We start from the raw sequence: 19,572 nt of genomic DNA on the forward strand, positions 1-19,572 counted from the left end.
TTAATGTAAAGGCACTAGTATGCAAATGAAGTTTTCCCTTATTAATATTAAAGAAATCCACATTTTAGGGATAATGTGAACTATTTGCCCCCATTATTCCTCTAGGGTAGGCAGTACTTTGTGAACCAGCTACAACAGAATCACCTGCAGTGCTTGTTAAAAGTCTGGATTCTCAAGTTCACTCCAAACTTATTGAATCAGTCTGTGAGAGTATGTCCCAGGAATGTATATTTTTAAAGATGCTCCTTGTGTGATACTAATGCATGCAACTAATTATATTGTTATAGTTAATTGTCTAATCCACCAAAGCATCCTATTCATCGTTATTCTATCTGCTGTTAATGTCGCATTTTATCTTTACTTTCCAGACATATTGAAATCTTTTGAAGTATAACTGACATTGACTATTTTCATATATCCCTAGAGTTGTTTCTGAGTGTTCGTTTGTTTTTTTAATAGACTATCATGTAGCTCTCATCCACCTCACAGGTTATATCACACCAATTTGATTTTCTGTTTGCCTGATGGTGGACTCTCCTACAATTTTAGCCTCTTTAGTTACCTTAATCCTTGCAATTGAATTTCACTACTTATTTTTCTGTACTGCTCTGTAGTATAAATGCCCATAGTGCTTATTATACAGTTTGGAATTTAATTTCTTTCAGATTGTGCTCATTTTAGCCAAATTATATTTCATATTTAAAACTCAAATTATAGCATACCTGTGGTGTATCAGTTAGCTTTTGCTGCTTAAGAACTGTCCTGAGGCCAGCGTGGTGGTTCATGCCTCTAATACCAGCACTTTGGGAGGCCAACGTGGGCAGATCACCTGAGGTCAGGAATTGGAGACCAGCCTGACCAACATGGAGAAACCTTGTCTCTACTGAAAATACAAAAAATTAGCCGGGCATAGTGGCACATGCCTGTAATCCCAGCTACTCGGGAGGCTGAAGCAGGAGAATTGCTTGAACCCGGGAGGCAGAGGTTGCGGTGAGCCAATATCGCACCTTTGCGCTCCAACCTGGGCAACAAGAACAAAACTCTGCGCCCACCCACCACCCCCGCAAAAAAAAAAAAAAACCTATCCTGAAACATTTGTGGCTTAAAAAGCCATCATTTATTTTGCTCATGATTCTGTGGGTTGGTTCATTAGTTCTTTGGTTTGGGCCAGCTGTACTAATGTCTGGACTCTCTCATTCATCTTTGGTCAACTGGTGGATTAATTGGGTTCTAGATGATTTAAGATGGTATCATTTACATTTCTGGTGGTTGGCACATGTTGACAGCACTGACAGGAGAATCTGAGTCATATATATCTCATCCTCCAGCAGGCAAGCCTAATATATTGGTCTGGGTTCACCAAAGAAACAGAATCAGTATGTATGTGTATGTATATAATGAGAGATTTATTATAAGGAATTGGTTTATGTGGTTTTGGAGGCTGAAAAGTCCCAAGATCTGCAGTTGGCAAGTTGGAGACCCAGGAGAGCTGAAGGTGTAGTTCCAGTCCAAATCAGAAGGCCTGAGAACCAAGAGAGCTATGATTTAAGTTCAGGTCAGAAAGTCAGCAGGTTGAAGACCCAAAAAGAGTTGATGTTTTAGTTCAAGTCTGAAGACAGGAAAAACAATATTCCAGCTCAGTGCAGTTAGACGCGAGTTACTCAGCCTTTTTGTTCTTTTCAGGTCTTGTCAGTTGAGTCTACTCACATTACAGAGCACAATCTGCTTTAATCAGTCTGATTCAAATGTTTGTCTCACCTGAAAACATCTCACAGACATCCAAAATAACGTTCGATCAAATGTCTGTGCACCCCATGGCCCAGTCACACCTAGATTTTTTTCACGTGGTAGTTTCAGGGGTTCAAGAGCAGCAAGAATATAATTTGCAAGGCCTTTTGAAGTATAGATTCAGAACTCACACTTTACTTCTGTTGGGTCCTCTTGGTCGAACAAGTCAAGCCCAGCTTAGATACAGTGAGTGGAGAAGTAGGTCCAATTCTCTCTTGCAGAAGCTGCAAAATATTGTGATCATTTTTGCAAGTCCCATACATAGTTTTTGTCATCTTCAATTTTATATTATCTTTTAATTCATACCACGTTTTATTGACATTTCAAGGAAAATTTGGCAATTAGATTTGATATGTCATTCTCCATTTTTATCTACAAAAAGACTGGCATACTTCACAATCAGAATATTCTAGTCTAGTTTGCTTTCTTACCTAGCTGAAACTTCTCCTTCATCCTCAGTTCTACCTAATGTGACGGCACTTGCCATGCCATGTTTAGAGTCTTCTCTTCCTTAAAACAAATGCCTGACTTCACTGCCTTTCAGTTACTGCCTTTCATACCTTATATCCTTTCTCTTTTCTCTAGTTTCAGTCTCTTCAAATTGTTTTCTAAGGTAACTAGAATATGTGGTAGCATATTCTTCAGTGACCTGTCCATTGGTGAACTGTCAGTTATCAGACTGTCTCTTTGTATTTTGGTTGAGGAAAAAGCAGATTGAGTGTTGGAGGGCTTACTTTAATACACGGTTCATGCTCTACTGGAGAGCTGACATCTGTTCCCCTTTGCTCTAGAAAAAGAAATTAGGCAGCAAATGTGTGTTTTATAATTTCTGCTAAAGGCTTCAGTGTGTTTTGTTTAAATTTTCTGTAGTGAGACTCATGTAGATAAAAATGAGTGTTATAGAAAAAATGGAAATAGTTTATGAAGGCAAATAATCAAAAATTTTTTCATTCTTTTAAGAATGCTGATTATAGTAGGTCTTGAAAAAAAAAATCTGTACTTTAAAAAGGTTATACTTAATTTTGTTTTTGTTTTCCAGGTATATGTAATGCATACTTTAGCAGCCTCACTTTCTGCTTGTATTTATCAGTGCCTTTGTGGTAGTCATAACTACAGGTAACTATCTTTTTATGAAATTTAAGAATGCTTACAGTAAGCAATGAGGTTTCATATTTTGTATGTTAGTGATTTAGAACTATATAAAACAGTCTATTTTAAATAATGCAAACAGCGTATGGTTGAGGTTTTGAGTACTTTTTGTTCATCTTTGAAATTTTTATGGCAAATGAATCTCAAACCTTTATTCAGTATAACTTATTTAGCAGCCTATTACTGATCAGTGCCTTATGTCAGACATTGTGATTGGCACTGAGAATTTTAATGCAAATAATAAAATAAGGTATATTTCTTAGGGTCAGTCTAGTTAGAGACAAACATGTGAGCTGATAAATATGTATGTAATATGGCATAGTACTAAAATGGTAACTACTATGAAACGGTAGATAGTAACAGGTTCAGGGAGCACAGGGGAGGAAGTAACTTGGAATTGAGAAAATTTTACCAAATAATTGATGTATGGGATATTTCTCTGTATTTCTCTTTATGTTATAAAGTTTTACTGTAATTTATCTAGGCTTTAAAAAAAATAGTTTGTTACCCTCTGGGGTCTTTCTGTATCTATCTTTAGTTCTTTGAAATACTCTATTTCTTCAAATATTGTCTCATCTCTTTTCTATCTTTCCTGTTAAACAGATATTGCAACTTCTGGGTCATTTCTTAATGTTCTTTTAACTTTCCCATCCTATGTTCCTTTTCTTTATCTCTTTTTGTTTCATTTCAGGATAAATTCTAGCTTCATTTTCCAAACACGGATTCATTATTCAGCAATATCCTGTCTTATTTAGCAAGAATTTATATTTTAGAAATACTGTTTTTCGTTTTCAAGATCTCATTGAATTTAATAGTTGCTTCTGTTTCTATAACATTTCTTGATTTAAAAAATTTTTTTGAGTATGAAGTACTTTAATTTACTGATAAATTGGGTTTCTCAGGTGAAGATATTTTGTTGAGTTTGTTATTTCTTACATGGTGTCAGCCTTCCTTATTGATTTTTGGTTGTCTATCAATTTTGTTTTTGAATTTTCTGTGGGTAGCCTTACTTACCACCCTGGTTGTGTATTTCCCAAGGTAGCTTCAACTTGATTTCGTTAACCCTGATCCTTCAGTAATTCAGTTTCTTATTATTTAGACTTTATTTTCATTAACTTCTTTTTATCTTTCCTATCTATGATTTCTGTAGGAATGAGGGAGGTTTTTTTTGTTGTTACTCTGCCATCTTGAAACTGGAAAGTAAAGAGAAACTACAAAGGCATCACAATGTTATAACCAATGAGATTTGCCGATCATAACACATTTACACCAATAAATGTGATATATTTAAGTATTATATTCATGTACTTAATGTATGATGTAGGCATTTCTAAAGGACTTAACATAATTCCTTACACCATTTTCTGTCAGAATTATTTCATAGTGTATGTCAAGCTGCAAGTTTTTTTGTTCATTCATCTGTTAGTCTTCGCTTTGCATCTTTTACTTGGGGAAGCTTATTCTGAATTCTCAAATTGTGTGAAATACTCCTCTATTTTGCCTTGATAGCATCGTATGCATAGGTTTCATCTTTTAAGAGCAGTATGATAACATTATTTGTGTTTTGTTCCCCTATTAGAGTAAATTTTATAGGGACAGAAACATTGTTATTCCTTATATGCCTAGTACCTGCTACAGTGCCTGATGTAGGGTAAACTAGCCATTATACATAAAAGGAAGCCTAAAGTGACTTCATTTTCAACCAGATAACTATGTTTTTAAGTCAAATATGTAAGCTTGCTACTTGTGGTACATAGCGATTTAGTTTTCTCATTTGTACTTACTCTATCTCTTAAAATGTGTTTTAATTTAGAAAATGTGTATATTTACACTTAAAGAATACTTTGTTTTCATATAGCACTAGACTGTACAGTATAGTACTTAGATGTACTAGCAGTATAATCAATAAGCAGAAATTGATAGTCTTGAAATTAGATCTGAAACATGAAAATATTATATACAGTTTATAGATTTAAATATTGTTTTCTTCTCTTAGTTCATTTCAAACAAATCAGTTTACTGGAATGGTATATCAGACGGTACTGCTTCCTCATCGACATTCTTTGAAAACAGGAAGCTTAGATGAAGCAATAACTCCCAATACATCACCAGCTCAGTGGCCAGGTATAACTTTTATGTGTAGATCATTTTTTTCTTAGTCTTGTTTATAATCTTAGATAAGTAAAAAGACGATTTTAGTTTTGCCGCTTGATAATCATTATTAAATATTGTTAGAATTGATACCAGTTCAGTATTCACCACTCATTCTGAATTATACAGTTACTTAACATTAGTATTCCGTGATCGTTATACTAATATGACTCAAATGTTTTGTAATACCGTTTTTTAAATCATTTTGCTTTTGTCATACTGGAAAAACATGTCTATGAAATTTTATCTATCAGATCTCAGTCATTAAAGATTTTAATGTTTCTCTCAAATAGCCTATTTGTGCATTAACTGTAATAACTGCTACTACTCTATGAATCTAGGGAAGAACATACAGTATTAAATCCTGATACAATACATTTTTTCCTAAAATTAGGAAAATATAGTTAATTTTTAATTTTAAAAATTTATGGTCGGTGACAGCTATGTTTGTTTGTTGTTCTAGGAATAACTTGTCTAATTCGACTTTTGAATTCTTCTGGCGAGGAAGCCCAGTCAGGGCTTACAGTCTTGCTCTGTGAAATTCTCACAGCAGTGTATCTTAGTCTCTTCATCCATGGCCTGGCCACACATTCAAGTAATGAGCTATTTCGGATTGTGGCCCATCCTCTAAATGAAAAAATGTGGTCCGCTGTATTTGGTGGAGGTGCACATGTTCCTAGCAAAGAACAGACACATTCAAAAGCTTTACCTGGTGAGTTAAAAAAAATTTTTTTAAGACTGAAGCTTTATTTATCTGAGTGATATCATTCTCAAATGTAATTACATTTTAATTTAGTTATAGAAAGTTCTTGTTACAGACCATTTGTGAAAGCATGAACAAATAGTTATATGGTAAAATGCAGTATTAAAGTTTCTGGTGCAGTTTTTAATCTTTAAGATATTCCTGTACCAACAATTAGAACGATGATCTTATGTAAATTTATTAAATATTTTACTATTGAAACTTTCATCTGTTTTGAAACACACTGTAATATTGGTTTTTGTTCTATCCCAAATACAGATTCTTTCTTCTTTCTTTGGCAGGAAGGCACTTTGCTATGCCTAGCCCCCACCAGGTAGTGGTATTCTCCATGGAATGTGTGGGCTTTTCCAAAGCTCTTTCAGCCATCAGTTCTCATAGCCCTCCCAGTCTTGCAGGCAAGATATGAGCTTTAGAAATAGGCTTTTATCATTCAGCTTGCTTTGTGTTGTTTTGAGGGGCTGGGGTACAGTGGGCCAGTTTTATTTTGTTTGGCATTTATAGAAAATTGAGAAGTTTCCTTTGATCAAGCCATATTTTTGATTTAAAACAATGATTAGCAGTTTAGAAAACTCTCTCTGCTATTTTATTCTGCTTTTAAATTCTTTGTTTTTTATATCTCTGACCCTTAGACTTTAACATTTTAAAATGTGTAAAAATGAAACACTGTCAGTGCTAATCATAGAAAATCAGACTATGGCTTGAAATGACTAGAAAAACATTTCAAATTAGGCTGCTTTATGATTTGCATAGTATGATTCCGGCCATTAGAGTTTTTGGATTTCTAAGTGTTCATGATGAAAAGTAAATATTTTAAGTGAATATTTAAGTGATTTAAGTGATGAAAAGTTAATATTTTTTTCTAAGTGAAAAGTAAATATTTTAAACAATTATATCCCCTTTTAAAAACTTTCTAATGTTAAAATTGTATTTTTTTTCGTGTGTTAGCCCATGTGTGATAATCTTGGTTTTTCAATTGTGGAGGGCATGAGGAGTAGGTTTATTTTTAATATATAGTACCTGAAAACTTATTTCATTCTCTACTGATGTTGAATAAATTGAAAATGTTAAATGTTTTTCCAAAAAAAAGCCCTATGCGTACATTTAAGAGAGAAACTCAGCAAAATGATTTGTCTCTTCATGAATTTTCATTCACTTCTTCCCTGACATTTACACTGAACATATGCTTGGACATATAGGTGTATGTGGGCTTGGATATATATATGTTTTGGGAGGTTAAGCAGTTGGTGAGGGACATGAGAGAATAAGAAAAACTTGAATTCGGCTTCATTATTTAGGAGAAAATTATTGCCAAAATCTATACCATGATTGATAAATATTCTTTGAATGAAGCTATATTAAAAAGAAGTTAGAAAAGTTACTATCTTGTTAAAATATTTAAAAGTGATTAGTAGCAATGTTGGCATAAATTATACTTTTCAGAAGCAGTTTCCACTAAGCTGTGGCCCTGCATGACTATATAGCAAAAAATCATGATGGCCTAGCTTCTACTTCCTCTCCTTAATTGAAATTGTTTCTTCAGTTACCTAGGACTCTCATACTTTCTAGTCTGGGTTCTGCCTCTTTCTTCCACCAAGAAAAAACAGGCAGGAATTCCTTTATGTATAATACTTACCATGAGGCAAATTCAGTTTATAACTTAGAGCAGAGTTCAATCAGCTTTTTCTGTAAAAAAGCAAATATATATTTTAGGTTTTGGAGTCCATTTGGTATCTCACAACTATTTAGTTCTGCCCTTGTAGCACAAAAGCAACCATAGACCATTTGTAAACAGATGAGTATAGATGTGTTCTAATAAAACATTATTTATCTGTTGGATTGCAATTTGCCATCCCCTGCTTTACAAGTAGAAACACTTTATTATTGCTCTATTTGGAATAGAATATTTGCCTTCCCTGTTAAAAGAATTTCAGGTTTTAAGAACAACTAAAGTTAATATTTTGGGACATAGAGTTCACCATGAGTCTCTTAAAGTATTTGACCTAACCACAAATTGTACTTATGAAATAGTATAAATGGCATCAGAGGGATAATTTATAATCTTCCCTGCCATGGCCCTTAGCTTCCTTGAACAAATCTAGGGGCTAATACAGTTTTTGCTGTTGCAAAATTCTGAATATGTAGAATGCTAACATGACTTCTCCAGAAGCCTGATACCATCCTGCCTAGTACTCATCCACCTATCACACTTCACTTACTACTTTGATGACAGTTTTATCTCTCTGGTCCCTGCCATTTGCCTTAAATTAAACTTATTTACTTCTTCTTTTTCTTCTTATGCATGTCAGATTTCATATGCAAATTTATCTTATTTAACAAATTTACCTTTGCTTATTAAAATATTAAGTATTTTTAGTTTTTGTAACATTCCTTTTCTGTTTTTTAAAAAGTTGCTTATTGTGCTTTTTGTATAGATTTTTTTTAAAAGACTAATTTCACATGAAATTTGCCTTGGACTGTATTTATACTTGAGATATCTGAATTCAATTAAGGAAAAACTTTCAAAGTCAAGGGAAGTAAGATCCACAGCTCTGTTGAGTTTAATTTTAAATTAAAAATTGGTAAATTAATTTTGACCATGTTTTTAATATGTTCTGAGAAAAATTCATTTGTTAAGACTGTGATCTTGTTGATGTAAAATGTTTACAAAGGGGTAAATTATTGCTAAGGAATGTCCAGATATCCATAAAAAGAAAATGAAAAATCCGTTCTTATTAACTAGCCATCAGGTCTCAATTTCTTCTATTTTCCTGAGCACAGATGTATGTAAAGAACCTGACTGAAAGTCCAGGTTGATCTTTGTATAAGGTTGGTGCAAAAGCAATGGCAAAAACCACAGTTACTTTTGCACCAATCTTATTAACCCCTCTAGTTGTTGGTTGTAGGCAAAAATACCATTACATAAATTATTTTGGGGAGCCATTATAAGTCCGTCATAAGCTGTATCCTACCACTTATTTAACCCCAAGTAAAAAATAAAGTGACCTAAAATTTAATCTGCATCTATATGTTTAGCCTCAATCAATAATAAGGAATACTGAAAACATATTGTTCACTTAGTGGTAGGGCTAGATAGAGTCATATCCAGGTTATATGGTGCTCATCTGTCCTTGAGTACCCAGAAAGTATTCTAAATACAATCATGGAAGTAACTGAAGGAGTACTTAAAGAAAACATGAATGGTACAATTTGTCCATTTGCTAACCAGAAAAAAAAGGAATATATTCACTGAATAATGAAAACTAAAGGCCTGCTGGTTTCAAAGCCGATCTAATTGGAAAAGGAGCAGGAAAGCTGGGTGTGATGGCTCACACCTGTAATCCCAGCATTCTGGGAGGCGTAGGTGGGCAGATCAGCTAGGTCAGGAGTTTGAGACCAGCCTGACCAACAAGGTGAAACACTGTCTCTACAAAAATTAGCCGGGTGTGGTGGCGCACGCCTATAGACCGAGCTACTCGGGAGGCTGAGGCAGGAGGATCGCTTGAACCTGGGAGGTGGAGGTTGCAGTGAGCTGAGATTGTGCCACTGCACTCCAGCCTGGGCAAGAGAGCAAGACTCCATCTCAAAAAAGAAAAGAAAAGGAGCAGGAAGAAAGAGAAAGGGAAAGAAGTGAAGGTCCTATGGAGTAGGGATCCACTGAAAACTAGAGAGAGAAAATTTCAGAACAGAAAGTCAATCAAGACAAGGAACTACTAGCAGCATTGGCTTTTAATATAAAGTTCAGAAATCTCAGTTTTTCGAAGGCATTATTATGTTGCCCTGAAAACTTACCGAGGCAGGACAGCAACCTGATAAATTTTAGGTTGTAGGTAAGCAGTTCTGTGTGTTTGGATTACTGCTAATCGTAATTATGATGTCCCAAGAGTCTAATTGCATTAAGTAATGTTCAATATACATTGTTGACCAAGAGAATAAAACAGTGTATTTTAGAAAAGTCAACTTGAGGCCGGGCGCGGTGGCTCAAGCCTGTAATCCCAGCACTTTGGGAGGCCGAGACGGGCGGATCACGAGGTCAGGAGATCGAGACCATCCTGGCTGACACGGTGAAACCCCGTCTCTACTAAAAAAAATACAAAAACTTAGCCGGGCGAGGTGGCGGGCGCCTGTAGTCCCAGCTACTCGGGAGGCTGAGGCAGGAGAATGGCGTAAACCCGGGAGGCGGAGCTTGCAGTGAGCTGAGATCCGGCCAGTGCACTCCAGCCTGGGCGACAGAGCGAGACTCCGTCTCAAAAAAAAAAAAAAAAAAAAAAAAAAAAGAAAAGTCAACTTGAATCCAGTTAAAATTAATGTATATTTAAAATTTTTTATCTTTTATATTTGGCCAATGAAAGCTGATAAATCTAGAATATTTCATCTTCCTGACGACTCAAACCAGTGTCAAAGCATTGTATATTGAAGATGAAGTACATGTATGTTGAAATACATTGTATATTGAAGACGAAATACATTGTATGTTGAAGATAAAATACCCTTAAACATGTTTTCTAAAAAGTGTTCCATAAGTTTCGGTACTGTATTATGAGAGGAATTTGAAAGCCATCATTTGTTTTCCTTGTTCTGTTATAAATTTGGATTTAAATTTTCTTTGCAATGATGGCCTCATGAACTAGATTATATTTCATTCTATATAGCTATTATATACTTAATGTATTCTTGTAGTAACATAATATTTAAAGATAACTTAAGCTTCATAACTGAAGAAAATGATAGATTTTTATTAGATGCTAGTCTGGCAGGTCAAAATTCTTAACAAAAATGTTAATGTACATGAATTAATTTTTAATTAAATCTTTTTTTGTGAATTCCACTTTATATGTTATGGAAGAGTTTGATTTTTCTAATTAACTAAAACTGTAGTGCAAGTATATGTTCATGGAGCTCTGAATTATTTTGTTACTGTGGTCGTTTTTAAAGAAGATAACCAGCTAAGAAATAGCAGTTTTCAAAAAATTACTTTTTCTGCTAACAGTTAGAAATCCATACTTTTGCTTTTTATTCTATATTATAAATAAAACAACGTTTTAAAGAAATTTTATTGTGTTTTGTGATACTTGCATTTATATGAACTGTGAATTATCTATCTTAATAAATTCATAGTAATGATTTTTTTATGTCTCCAAGTTGAGGAATGGAAATATAAAATAAATATTTTATTTGTGGTAAGCATGTCATATATTTTTTACTATGAGATTGCTAATGATATTCTAGACATAAAGTTTATTTCTGACTTATGCTAAAACAGATCAGAAAATCCATGTTTTGCTTTTTCTTATAAAATTTTTATAAAAATAAAAGTTCTATATTCAGTATTCAAAGATTATCACATCATTGCTATCATTCCTTTAGCAAAATAAGCAAAACGGCAAAATATCTTGACTAGAAGAGCTAAGACTTGAGCATAGTAAAATGTAAAACAAAATAGGTGATTTAAGATATAATTGAATATGCCAAACATTTAACTGGTGGTTTATTATAAGGAACTTTTAAAAGACTGCTGAACTTCAAACTAACTAATTCTGTGGAAGGGAATGCTTTTTTTTCCTATTCTTTTCTTTTTGAGACAGAGTCTCATTCTGTCGTCCAGGTTGGAGTGCAGTGGCGTGGTCTCAGCACACAGCCTCCGCCTCCTGAGTTCAAGTGATTCTCCCACCTCAGCCTCCCAAGCAGCTGGGATTACAGGCATGCACCACCACACCCAGCTGATTTTTGTAGTTTTTGGTAGAGACGGGCCAGGCTGGTCTCAAACTCCTGACCACCAGTGATCTGCCTGCCTTGGCCTCCTAAAGTGCTGGGATTACAAATGTGAGCCACTACGCCTGGCCAGGAGTACATTTTTTTGTTAAGACTTTTCATGGAAGACCATAAAATGTAAATTTTAATTTAAAGTTTAAAAAGTATTCTATTCATTAATTTTACAAATGACTCAGGAAGGCAAATTTTTATATAAGAGTAGAGAAAGCATAGAAGATAAAAGAAAGTCCAAGAAGTGTGCATGTATAGATTTTTACATGTAATTATTGTTTTATTTCACTGGTAAAGCCGGATGACAAAAGAAGAAACTAACCTTGTAAGAAATACAACATTCATTTATCTGACCTAGACTCCCTCATTCCTGTTTTCTTCTTTTTTTTTTTTTTTTTGAGGCAGGGTCTTGCTCTATCGCCCAGGCTGGAGTGCAGTGGTGCGATCACAGCTCATTGCAGCCTTGGCCTCTTGGGCTCAAGTGATCCTTCCACCTCAGTGCCCCAGGTAGCTGGGACTACAGGTGCATGCCATCATTGATTAGCCTAGTCAATTTTTTAAGTTTTATTTTTGTAGAGACAAGGTCTCACTATACCCAGGCTGGTCTTGGACTCCCGGACTGAAGTGATCTTCCCACCTCAACCTCCCAAAGTGCTGGGTTTACAGGTGTGAGCCACCATGCCCTGCTTCATTCAATATTTCTGTGTACCTTACTGAGACCAATCATGGGATCTCTCTCTTCAACCCAGTTTTCTAGTATTTCTGGGAGTCCTAAGTCCTGCAGCAAAATGGCTTGAATATATTTTCTCCATTCTAATTTTTTTATTATGACTAAAAACACATGATATAAAATTTACCAAGTGAGCCATTTTTAAGTATATAGTTTAGTGGTAAGTCTATTGTGATGAAACAAATCTCTGGAACTTTTTCGTCTTGTGAATCTGAAACTATACCCATTAAACAGTTTCCCTACTTCGTACAATCCCTGGTAATCACCATTCTACTCTGTTTCCAGGGATTTGATTACTTTATATACCTCATATAAGTGGAATTATATAGTGCTTTGACTTTTTGTGACTGGCTTATTTCACCTAGTATAATGTTCATCCATGTTGTAGCTTACAACAGAATTTCCTTTTTAAGGCTGAATATTCCATTGTGGGTGTATACTCCATTCACATTTTCAATAAGTTTGTTGAGTTTGGGTGATATCTTATATACAGAACCGTATTGTGGCATTCAGGGTGATTGAAAAGTAAGTACAACTCTAGGGCAGTGACTTCAGGCTTTTGAATACATTACCTTATCCATAAAACATGCTTGACCAAATTCTCAATATATGTATATTTATGTCTACTGCTATCTATCCAGATGTTAAACATTGACAAAATTTAGTTTCTTCTCCTACTTTCCTTCCTCCCCTTCTTTCCTCTGCTTTCCTGTCCCTCTGCTCCCATCTCTCCTTTCTTCTTGTCCCTTCTCCTTTCCCTCTACTTCTTCCCCGTCCCTTTCTTCTCCTGTCCCTTTCTTCTTCTCCACTACCTCATTCCCTTCTCCTTCTGCCATTTTCCCCTATTTATCAAAAAATAAATCTAAATAGAAGTTGTGGTATTTTCCTTCCATAGTCCAGTGAATCATTTTGTACACCAACTACCGTGGAGACTGCCTTGCTCTGTGTTTTGGAGACAAATCATCACTTTCTATTGATATTTATTATTTCATTTTTATAGATATTTATGGAGCCATGTTCAAGATACTGTGTATGGTAATGATACTAGGAAGACTTTGAGGGTCAATCTTTCTAAAAGCTGGATAGTATCATATTCCAGACTTTTTTTTTTTTTTTTTTTTTTTGAGACAGAGTCTCACTCTGTCACCCAGGCTGGAGTGCACTGGCATGATCTTGGCTCACTGCAACCTCTGCCTCCCAGGTTCAGGTGATTCTTATATCTCAGCCTCCCAAGCAGCTGGGAGTACAGGTGCACACCACGACACTTGGCTAATTTTTGTATTTTTGGTAGAGACTGTGTTTTGCCATTTTGGCCAGGCTGGTCTCAAACTCCTGGCCTCATGTGATCTGCCTGCCTCAGCCTCCCAAAGTGCTGGGATTACAGGCATGATCCACTGTGCCTGGCCAGACTTCTTTTTTTTTTTCAATCACTAATCTTATTCTTTGAGGATTAAGAAGTACGTTCAATTAATTGCTTCTTTAATCCTTTTATTTTTGGAATAGTTGAAGTTTAGTTGGAAAATCATGTTTTACATTTAATTTTGAGGATTTGTTTTACACTTAGTGTTCATGTACATTTGTAGTCCTCACACTTTTTACCTGAAGATAAAGAAAGGTTAATATATACCTCTTAGGAGACTGAAGACTTAGACTGAATTGGCTTGCTGAAAGCAAGAAATAAATTTGAAATCTGTTTTGCCTTAAACTTACATGATTTTTATCTTTTCCATATTTTGGGGCTCAGTTTGAAGGTCCAGACTGATGTTTCTCCTGAAGCTTCGTGTATCCTCTGGCAAACTCATGAATAGCTCTGTGGATATGGGTGCCTTAGATTAAGAAGTAGAGAATGAGGCCTGCTGGTTACTTTAAGTTCAGTTTTTTTGTTGTTTGTTTTGTTGTTGAGACGGGATCTGGTTCTGTTGCCCAGGCTGGAGTGCAATGGTGTGATCTCAGCTCACTGCACCCTCCACCTCCTGGGCTCAAGAGATCCTCCCAAGTAGCTGGGACTACAGGCATGCGCCACCATGCCCAGCTAATTTTTGTGTTTTTTTGTAGAGACTAGGTTTCGTCATGTTGCCCAGGCGGGTCTTGAACTCTAAGTTCAGTTTTTAAAGAAATGACATTTAAATCTAGGTTCAGAATATTAATTTCGTTGTGCTGATTTTAAATGATAAACCTAAAAATAAATATTAACTTAACCTTCCCCTTATATTTTAGTTTTAATCACAGCAATATATGTGTGTGGTAACGAGTCTAGTAGTACAGAAAAATTTATAGAAAGGAATGTTTTCTTATTCCTCTGCTCCTCCCCTTCCCTGTGTGTAGCCTGTTAACCATTTCTCCATTTCTGTTTTGGGTTCTTTGGGGAGTTATTTTTATAATTATTAGAAAACCACATTACAGATATTCTGAGGGTGAGGAAACGATTCTTAAGGGAAGGAAGGTATATTTGTCTGTACAGTCTACTGTCTTGACATGGAAACTTTGTTTTAAAAAGTACTTCCTGGGAAAGCAACTGAAACTTATTTTTTAAATTTATGTCAGGACATGATTCTGTTTTTCCTGTGAATGCCTTAGTTTTTCTTCAGTCACTTTATAGCCTCCCTACACCTCTTAAAATTCATAAACTCTGTGTTCAGGTTGCTCTTAATTTCTCCCTGATACTATTTTTTTCTTCTGTTACTAATAAAGTAGCTGTTTTCCCATAATAATAGAACAGTAGAGTTAGTTTTCACCCAAGGAGTGGCAAATGTTCTTGATATTTGATTATTAGCATTTTCAAAAACAACCAGTTGAACACCCCAGCAGCTATAGTTTGAATTGGTGCCCCTAAACTTCACAACCAATCTGACCTAACAGGATTCAAGCATAAAATTGCCTGAAGTCTTCCTACAATTGGAGGACAAAGAAGAGGGAGTAACTACCCTTTTGACAAGTCACAGGTCATTTCTTGTTTGCTGGGTGACATCACTAACGTCCTTTTAGTTAAAACATCTAAAGTAATACACGTTCATTACTGTAAAACTGCCAATTTTTTTTTTCCTTTGGTCCTGCTTCATGAAAAGGGTGGTGGTGGTGGTGGTGGTTGTTTGAGACAGAGTCTTGCTTTGTCGCCCAGGCATAATCTTGGCTCACTGCAACCTCCCCCTCCCAGGTTCAAGCAATACTCATGCCTCAGCCTCCTGAGCAGCTGGGATTACAGGCACATGCCACCACGCCTGGCTCATTTTTGTATTTTTAGTGAAGTCAGGGTTTCACCATGTTGGCCAGGCTGGTCTCGAACTCCTGACCTCAGGTTATCTGCCCACCTCTGCCTCCCAAAGTGCTGGGATTACAGGCATGAGCCCCCGCACCCAGCCAAAAAGTTTTAATAAGTGGTTTTCTACTTCCTGGTGTTGAGTCTGTAAATTTTAAATGTTTGCTCCCAGTGTGGTTAATATTTTCATGTCACATGACTGGATTCACAACTTGTAGTTTCAAGTGTTTTCTGTCTTTAAAAACTCTCATGTTTTACCTTTAAAACTATTTTTATCTACCAATGGGTCAGTAAAAGAAAAAAAGAAAACTATTTTTATGACATAGCAATCTTGGCAAAAATCTATTAATTTAACATTGTACATTTTATTTTTTTCAGAGATTGTCTATACTCCTTGGTTCACATGCTTTTTAATAACATAAAATCAGCCAGGTGCAGTGGCACCAGCCTGTAGTCCCAGCCACTCAGGAGTCTGAGTTGTGGGTATCCCTTGAGTCCAGGGATTAAATCCAGCCTAGGCAACATAGGGAGACCTCCATCTCTTAAAAAAGACAAAATAGTAATGTTAAAGCCAAATTATAAATTGATAAATTTACTTTAAAACTTAGCATTAAGTTTTTGAAAGGTAAAAAAATACTTCTATAGTTCTCACTTTTCACTTGATGAGAAGTTGGTAAACTACTGTTTAAGTTTTAGAATGTGTGTTAATGTATGCAGCAGTAATACTGGAAACTTGATTGTTGGTTATCAAATGTTAGTAAGAACAAAGAAAAAAATTTACACATTTAATCTAACAGTTCCTTTTAAAATCATTTGAAAGGTTAAGTAATAATCTTTATGCCACTTTTTAGTAGTCTCCTAGAATACTAATATTTTTTTCATCTTTCCCTTTTTCTGAAATAACCAAATTACTATATTAAACTCAGCTTGACTATAGCTTGTTATAATGCATGTGCATGCTGTGTCTGCAAGCTGAGACGCTCAAACAATAAAACCAAATTGTATTACAGCACAAGTATTTTCTTTCCTGTGGAAGGTAAGTAAAATCTCATTGGAACCATCAAAGGAGAATATTGGTGTGCCTTAATGTGGAATTGTTTGCCTGTGTATTAGATCATGCCTTTGCAAAATCCTTGATTATCTACTGGTGATTTGCATTTTGTAACTCAAGGTTGATTAAAGATTTGTATAACTTTTTTAATGCTAATGTCTTTAGTATTCTGAGGTAATATACTAAAAAAATACTGCCTAATTGTGGAGTGTTCACAAAATAAAACAGCAAGATTGCATTATTTTCTTCTTTGTCATTCCATTGACTAGAAAATTCTATCTCTGAGCCATTTCCAAAAGTTTGAATTAGTTTAAGTAGTTATGGTGCCTGAATTTTGTTTATATTTTCTAATGAAAAATATAGTTTTAGATATGAGGCCACATGATTACCGAAGAATCTCAGAAGGGAGTTGTTGCTTTTAATTAACACTGACATCCCATGATAATCTTTAAAAAAAGCAAAGTAGAAGGATGTTGGAAATTTCCTATCGTGTTCATAGTTAAATTGTGGACTGATTTATGGGTGGATATTACATCCTTTTATCTTTCACATGCAATAGATAAGTCAGCATTTAGAGAGAGAGAGACAAATTGAGGAAAAAGCAGAGGTTGCTAGACAAAAATGTTTGTCTTCCTCTATTTATTTTCTTACCTGCTGTGTACTTTCATAATCTTAATCTTATTTTTTTGTGCGTGCTTATTTGTAGTTAACCTTAGATCTTATATAAACACAGGTGAAATAAATGCAATGAAAATAGTACTTCAGTAACGTTTTATTTTCTTTTTATTAGTTTCTTCACTAGTTGAAGAAGGAGAAAAACAGAACAAACGTTTTAGATCATCAAAAATGTCTTGCAGAGAATCTGCCCCACTGACCCCTTCCTCAGCACCAGTAAGCCAGGAGTCACTGGCAGTTAAAGAAAAGTTCATCCCACCCGAGCTCAGCATCTGGGACTATTTCATAGCTAAGGTAATTAAAATGCTATCTAGATCAATATTTTCATAGTCAAATAGAAATGAGAATATCAGAAATAAGTGTAATTTTTGGTGCTTCCAAATGTTTTCACACTTTGGTTTAGAAAATTTTCGTTAGTATCAGGCTACATTCCAAAAATATATACCCTAGAATATTTTGACCATATTTCATAGAGTTTTTGAGGCAGTTTTTTGGTAAATTATGATGTTTGCATTTTAAACAACTTTTGCATTTTATTATATTTTTATGAGATAAAAGATAATTTGCTTAACACTCTCATGTTAATGTACTTGATGGTGATTAAGAAATCAAAGTGCTCTGGTCATCTATCATCCATATACATTTTTTTTTTATACTACAGCAGTCTTTCATTATTCTGAAATGCATAAATTTCAATTACCAGTGTTTAGTTAAGTAACATTATTCCCTCAACAACATGGTTCAAATTTGTTACCACAGTATATTAAATATGAGTAAACTTCCCTGCTTCATTCTAGAAATCACTATGTAAATATGCACTTTTTGATCTGTGACCAATCATATCAGTTCTTTTAAAGTCTTTCAGTGATTGATTATGTAGCACCTGTTACTCAGTTCATACACAGCAAAGCATGCAGTTGTTTTGTTTCTTCTCCTGTGATAAACCCATATGATAGAGTACAAAATTGGATTTAATCAGAAGAGGGAAGTGGCCAACTAAGATGAAAGTGCATCCATAAAAAAAGTGATAGTACTGAGAGTGATATTCAAGATATTCAAGTTGAACATAAGTGAAGTTAGAGAACAAATAGCCAACTGTGGGTATGTTGACAATGCTGCCATTTGAAAGACTCTAGATGTACAGCCAGAGGAATTTAGTGAAGGTGAACTTATAAATGTAGAAAGTAGTTGTGATAAAATGATGAAGATGTTCAGAGATAGTGACCTTGCCAAAAAACTTTACATTGAAGGGATTCACAGCACTGAAAATGCAAAGAACAGTATGTTGGAAGCTGATAAAATCTTAGAAGTGTGACAGTTTGTTTAAGGCACAGAAGAAATGCTTGCTTCATATCCTAAGTTACAGAGATAAAAGGCAATCGCTACTCAAACTACTCTTGATAAGTTTTTTACAAAGAAATAAAACATGTTATTTCTTTGTATTCCTAATATTTTAATTACAGTATGTTAAAATTAGTTTATTTAAAAAATTTTTTTCTATTCATTTATAGCTGATGGTAAGAGTTTTTAGTGTTTTGACAAATGTTTTTAAAGGTCACAAAACATTTGTAATTTTTCCCATTGATTATTATTGCTCTGTATAGTTTCTGCATGCATGGTCATTTTTATAGTCATGCAATACTGTATGAAACAAGGACTGCCTATATAAGTATCTTTCACTTTTTGTGTCATCAGCCACATCCCTCACATTCTCAATTTCCAGACGTTCTCCTGCACAAATTGACATCTAACTCTAACTGTTCTCTGGTGACAAAAGTCTTCCAGGCCTACTAAGCTATGGCTTTTATTTTTCTCATATCCTACATGCTTAAGGGTAATGAAGGGAGTTTGTGTCTCCTTGTTCCTCACTGCCCTTTTTTGAGTGATTTATTTATTCATATATTCAACAAATATTTATTAAGCACTTCATTTATCTAGGAATATCTTTATTTCACTTCTATATTTTGAAGGAGAGTTTTTGCTGGATATAGGATTGTTGGTTAGCAAGGCCTTCTTTAGCTGTCTTGTTTCTGAATCTTTTTGTTAAATGTCTAGGGTCTGCCCTTACACCCAGTCAATATCACAACTTCAAAGTAGTTGAGATGTTACCTTCCCTAATTGTTTGCTCCTGAGATCTCTGTTACTTTTGATAATGCCTCTGGGCCTAGAATTTTAAAGACAACCCCTCTGGCAGGGCATCAGAACTCTAGTCTTCACAGCCTGCCCTGCTGACGCTGGTGGAACACCTA

The 19,572-nt window shown here is 34.9% G+C and overlaps 1 protein-coding gene across 17 annotated transcripts in view; it reads left to right on the forward strand.

The window, feature by feature from the left end:
• The window catches only part of DMXL1 (Dmx like 1), a 174,898-nt gene that overhangs the window by 99,408 nt on the left and 55,918 nt on the right, over positions 1–19,572 (forward strand). For 9 of the 17 annotated variants that reach the window (XM_073994088.1, XM_005557571.4, XM_073994089.1 and 6 more), the window contains 5 exons: positions 2,828–2,904; positions 4,934–5,061; positions 5,552–5,800; positions 6,133–6,246; positions 17,439–17,617. In XM_073994088.1, the coding sequence (XP_073850189.1) occupies positions 2,828–2,904; positions 4,934–5,061; positions 5,552–5,800; positions 6,133–6,246; positions 17,439–17,617 (747 nt within the window). The remainder of the gene's footprint in view (positions 1–2,827; positions 2,905–4,933; positions 5,062–5,551; positions 5,801–6,132; positions 6,247–17,438; positions 17,618–19,572) is intronic. The other 8 variants (XM_045394140.2, XM_005557573.4, XM_005557574.4 and 5 more) reach the window with 1 other exon arrangement.

This window comes from Macaca fascicularis, chromosome 6 (assembly GCF_037993035.2).
Source record: "Macaca fascicularis isolate 582-1 chromosome 6, T2T-MFA8v1.1".
In the NCBI taxonomy this organism is placed as follows: Eukaryota; Metazoa; Chordata; class Mammalia; order Primates; family Cercopithecidae; genus Macaca; species Macaca fascicularis.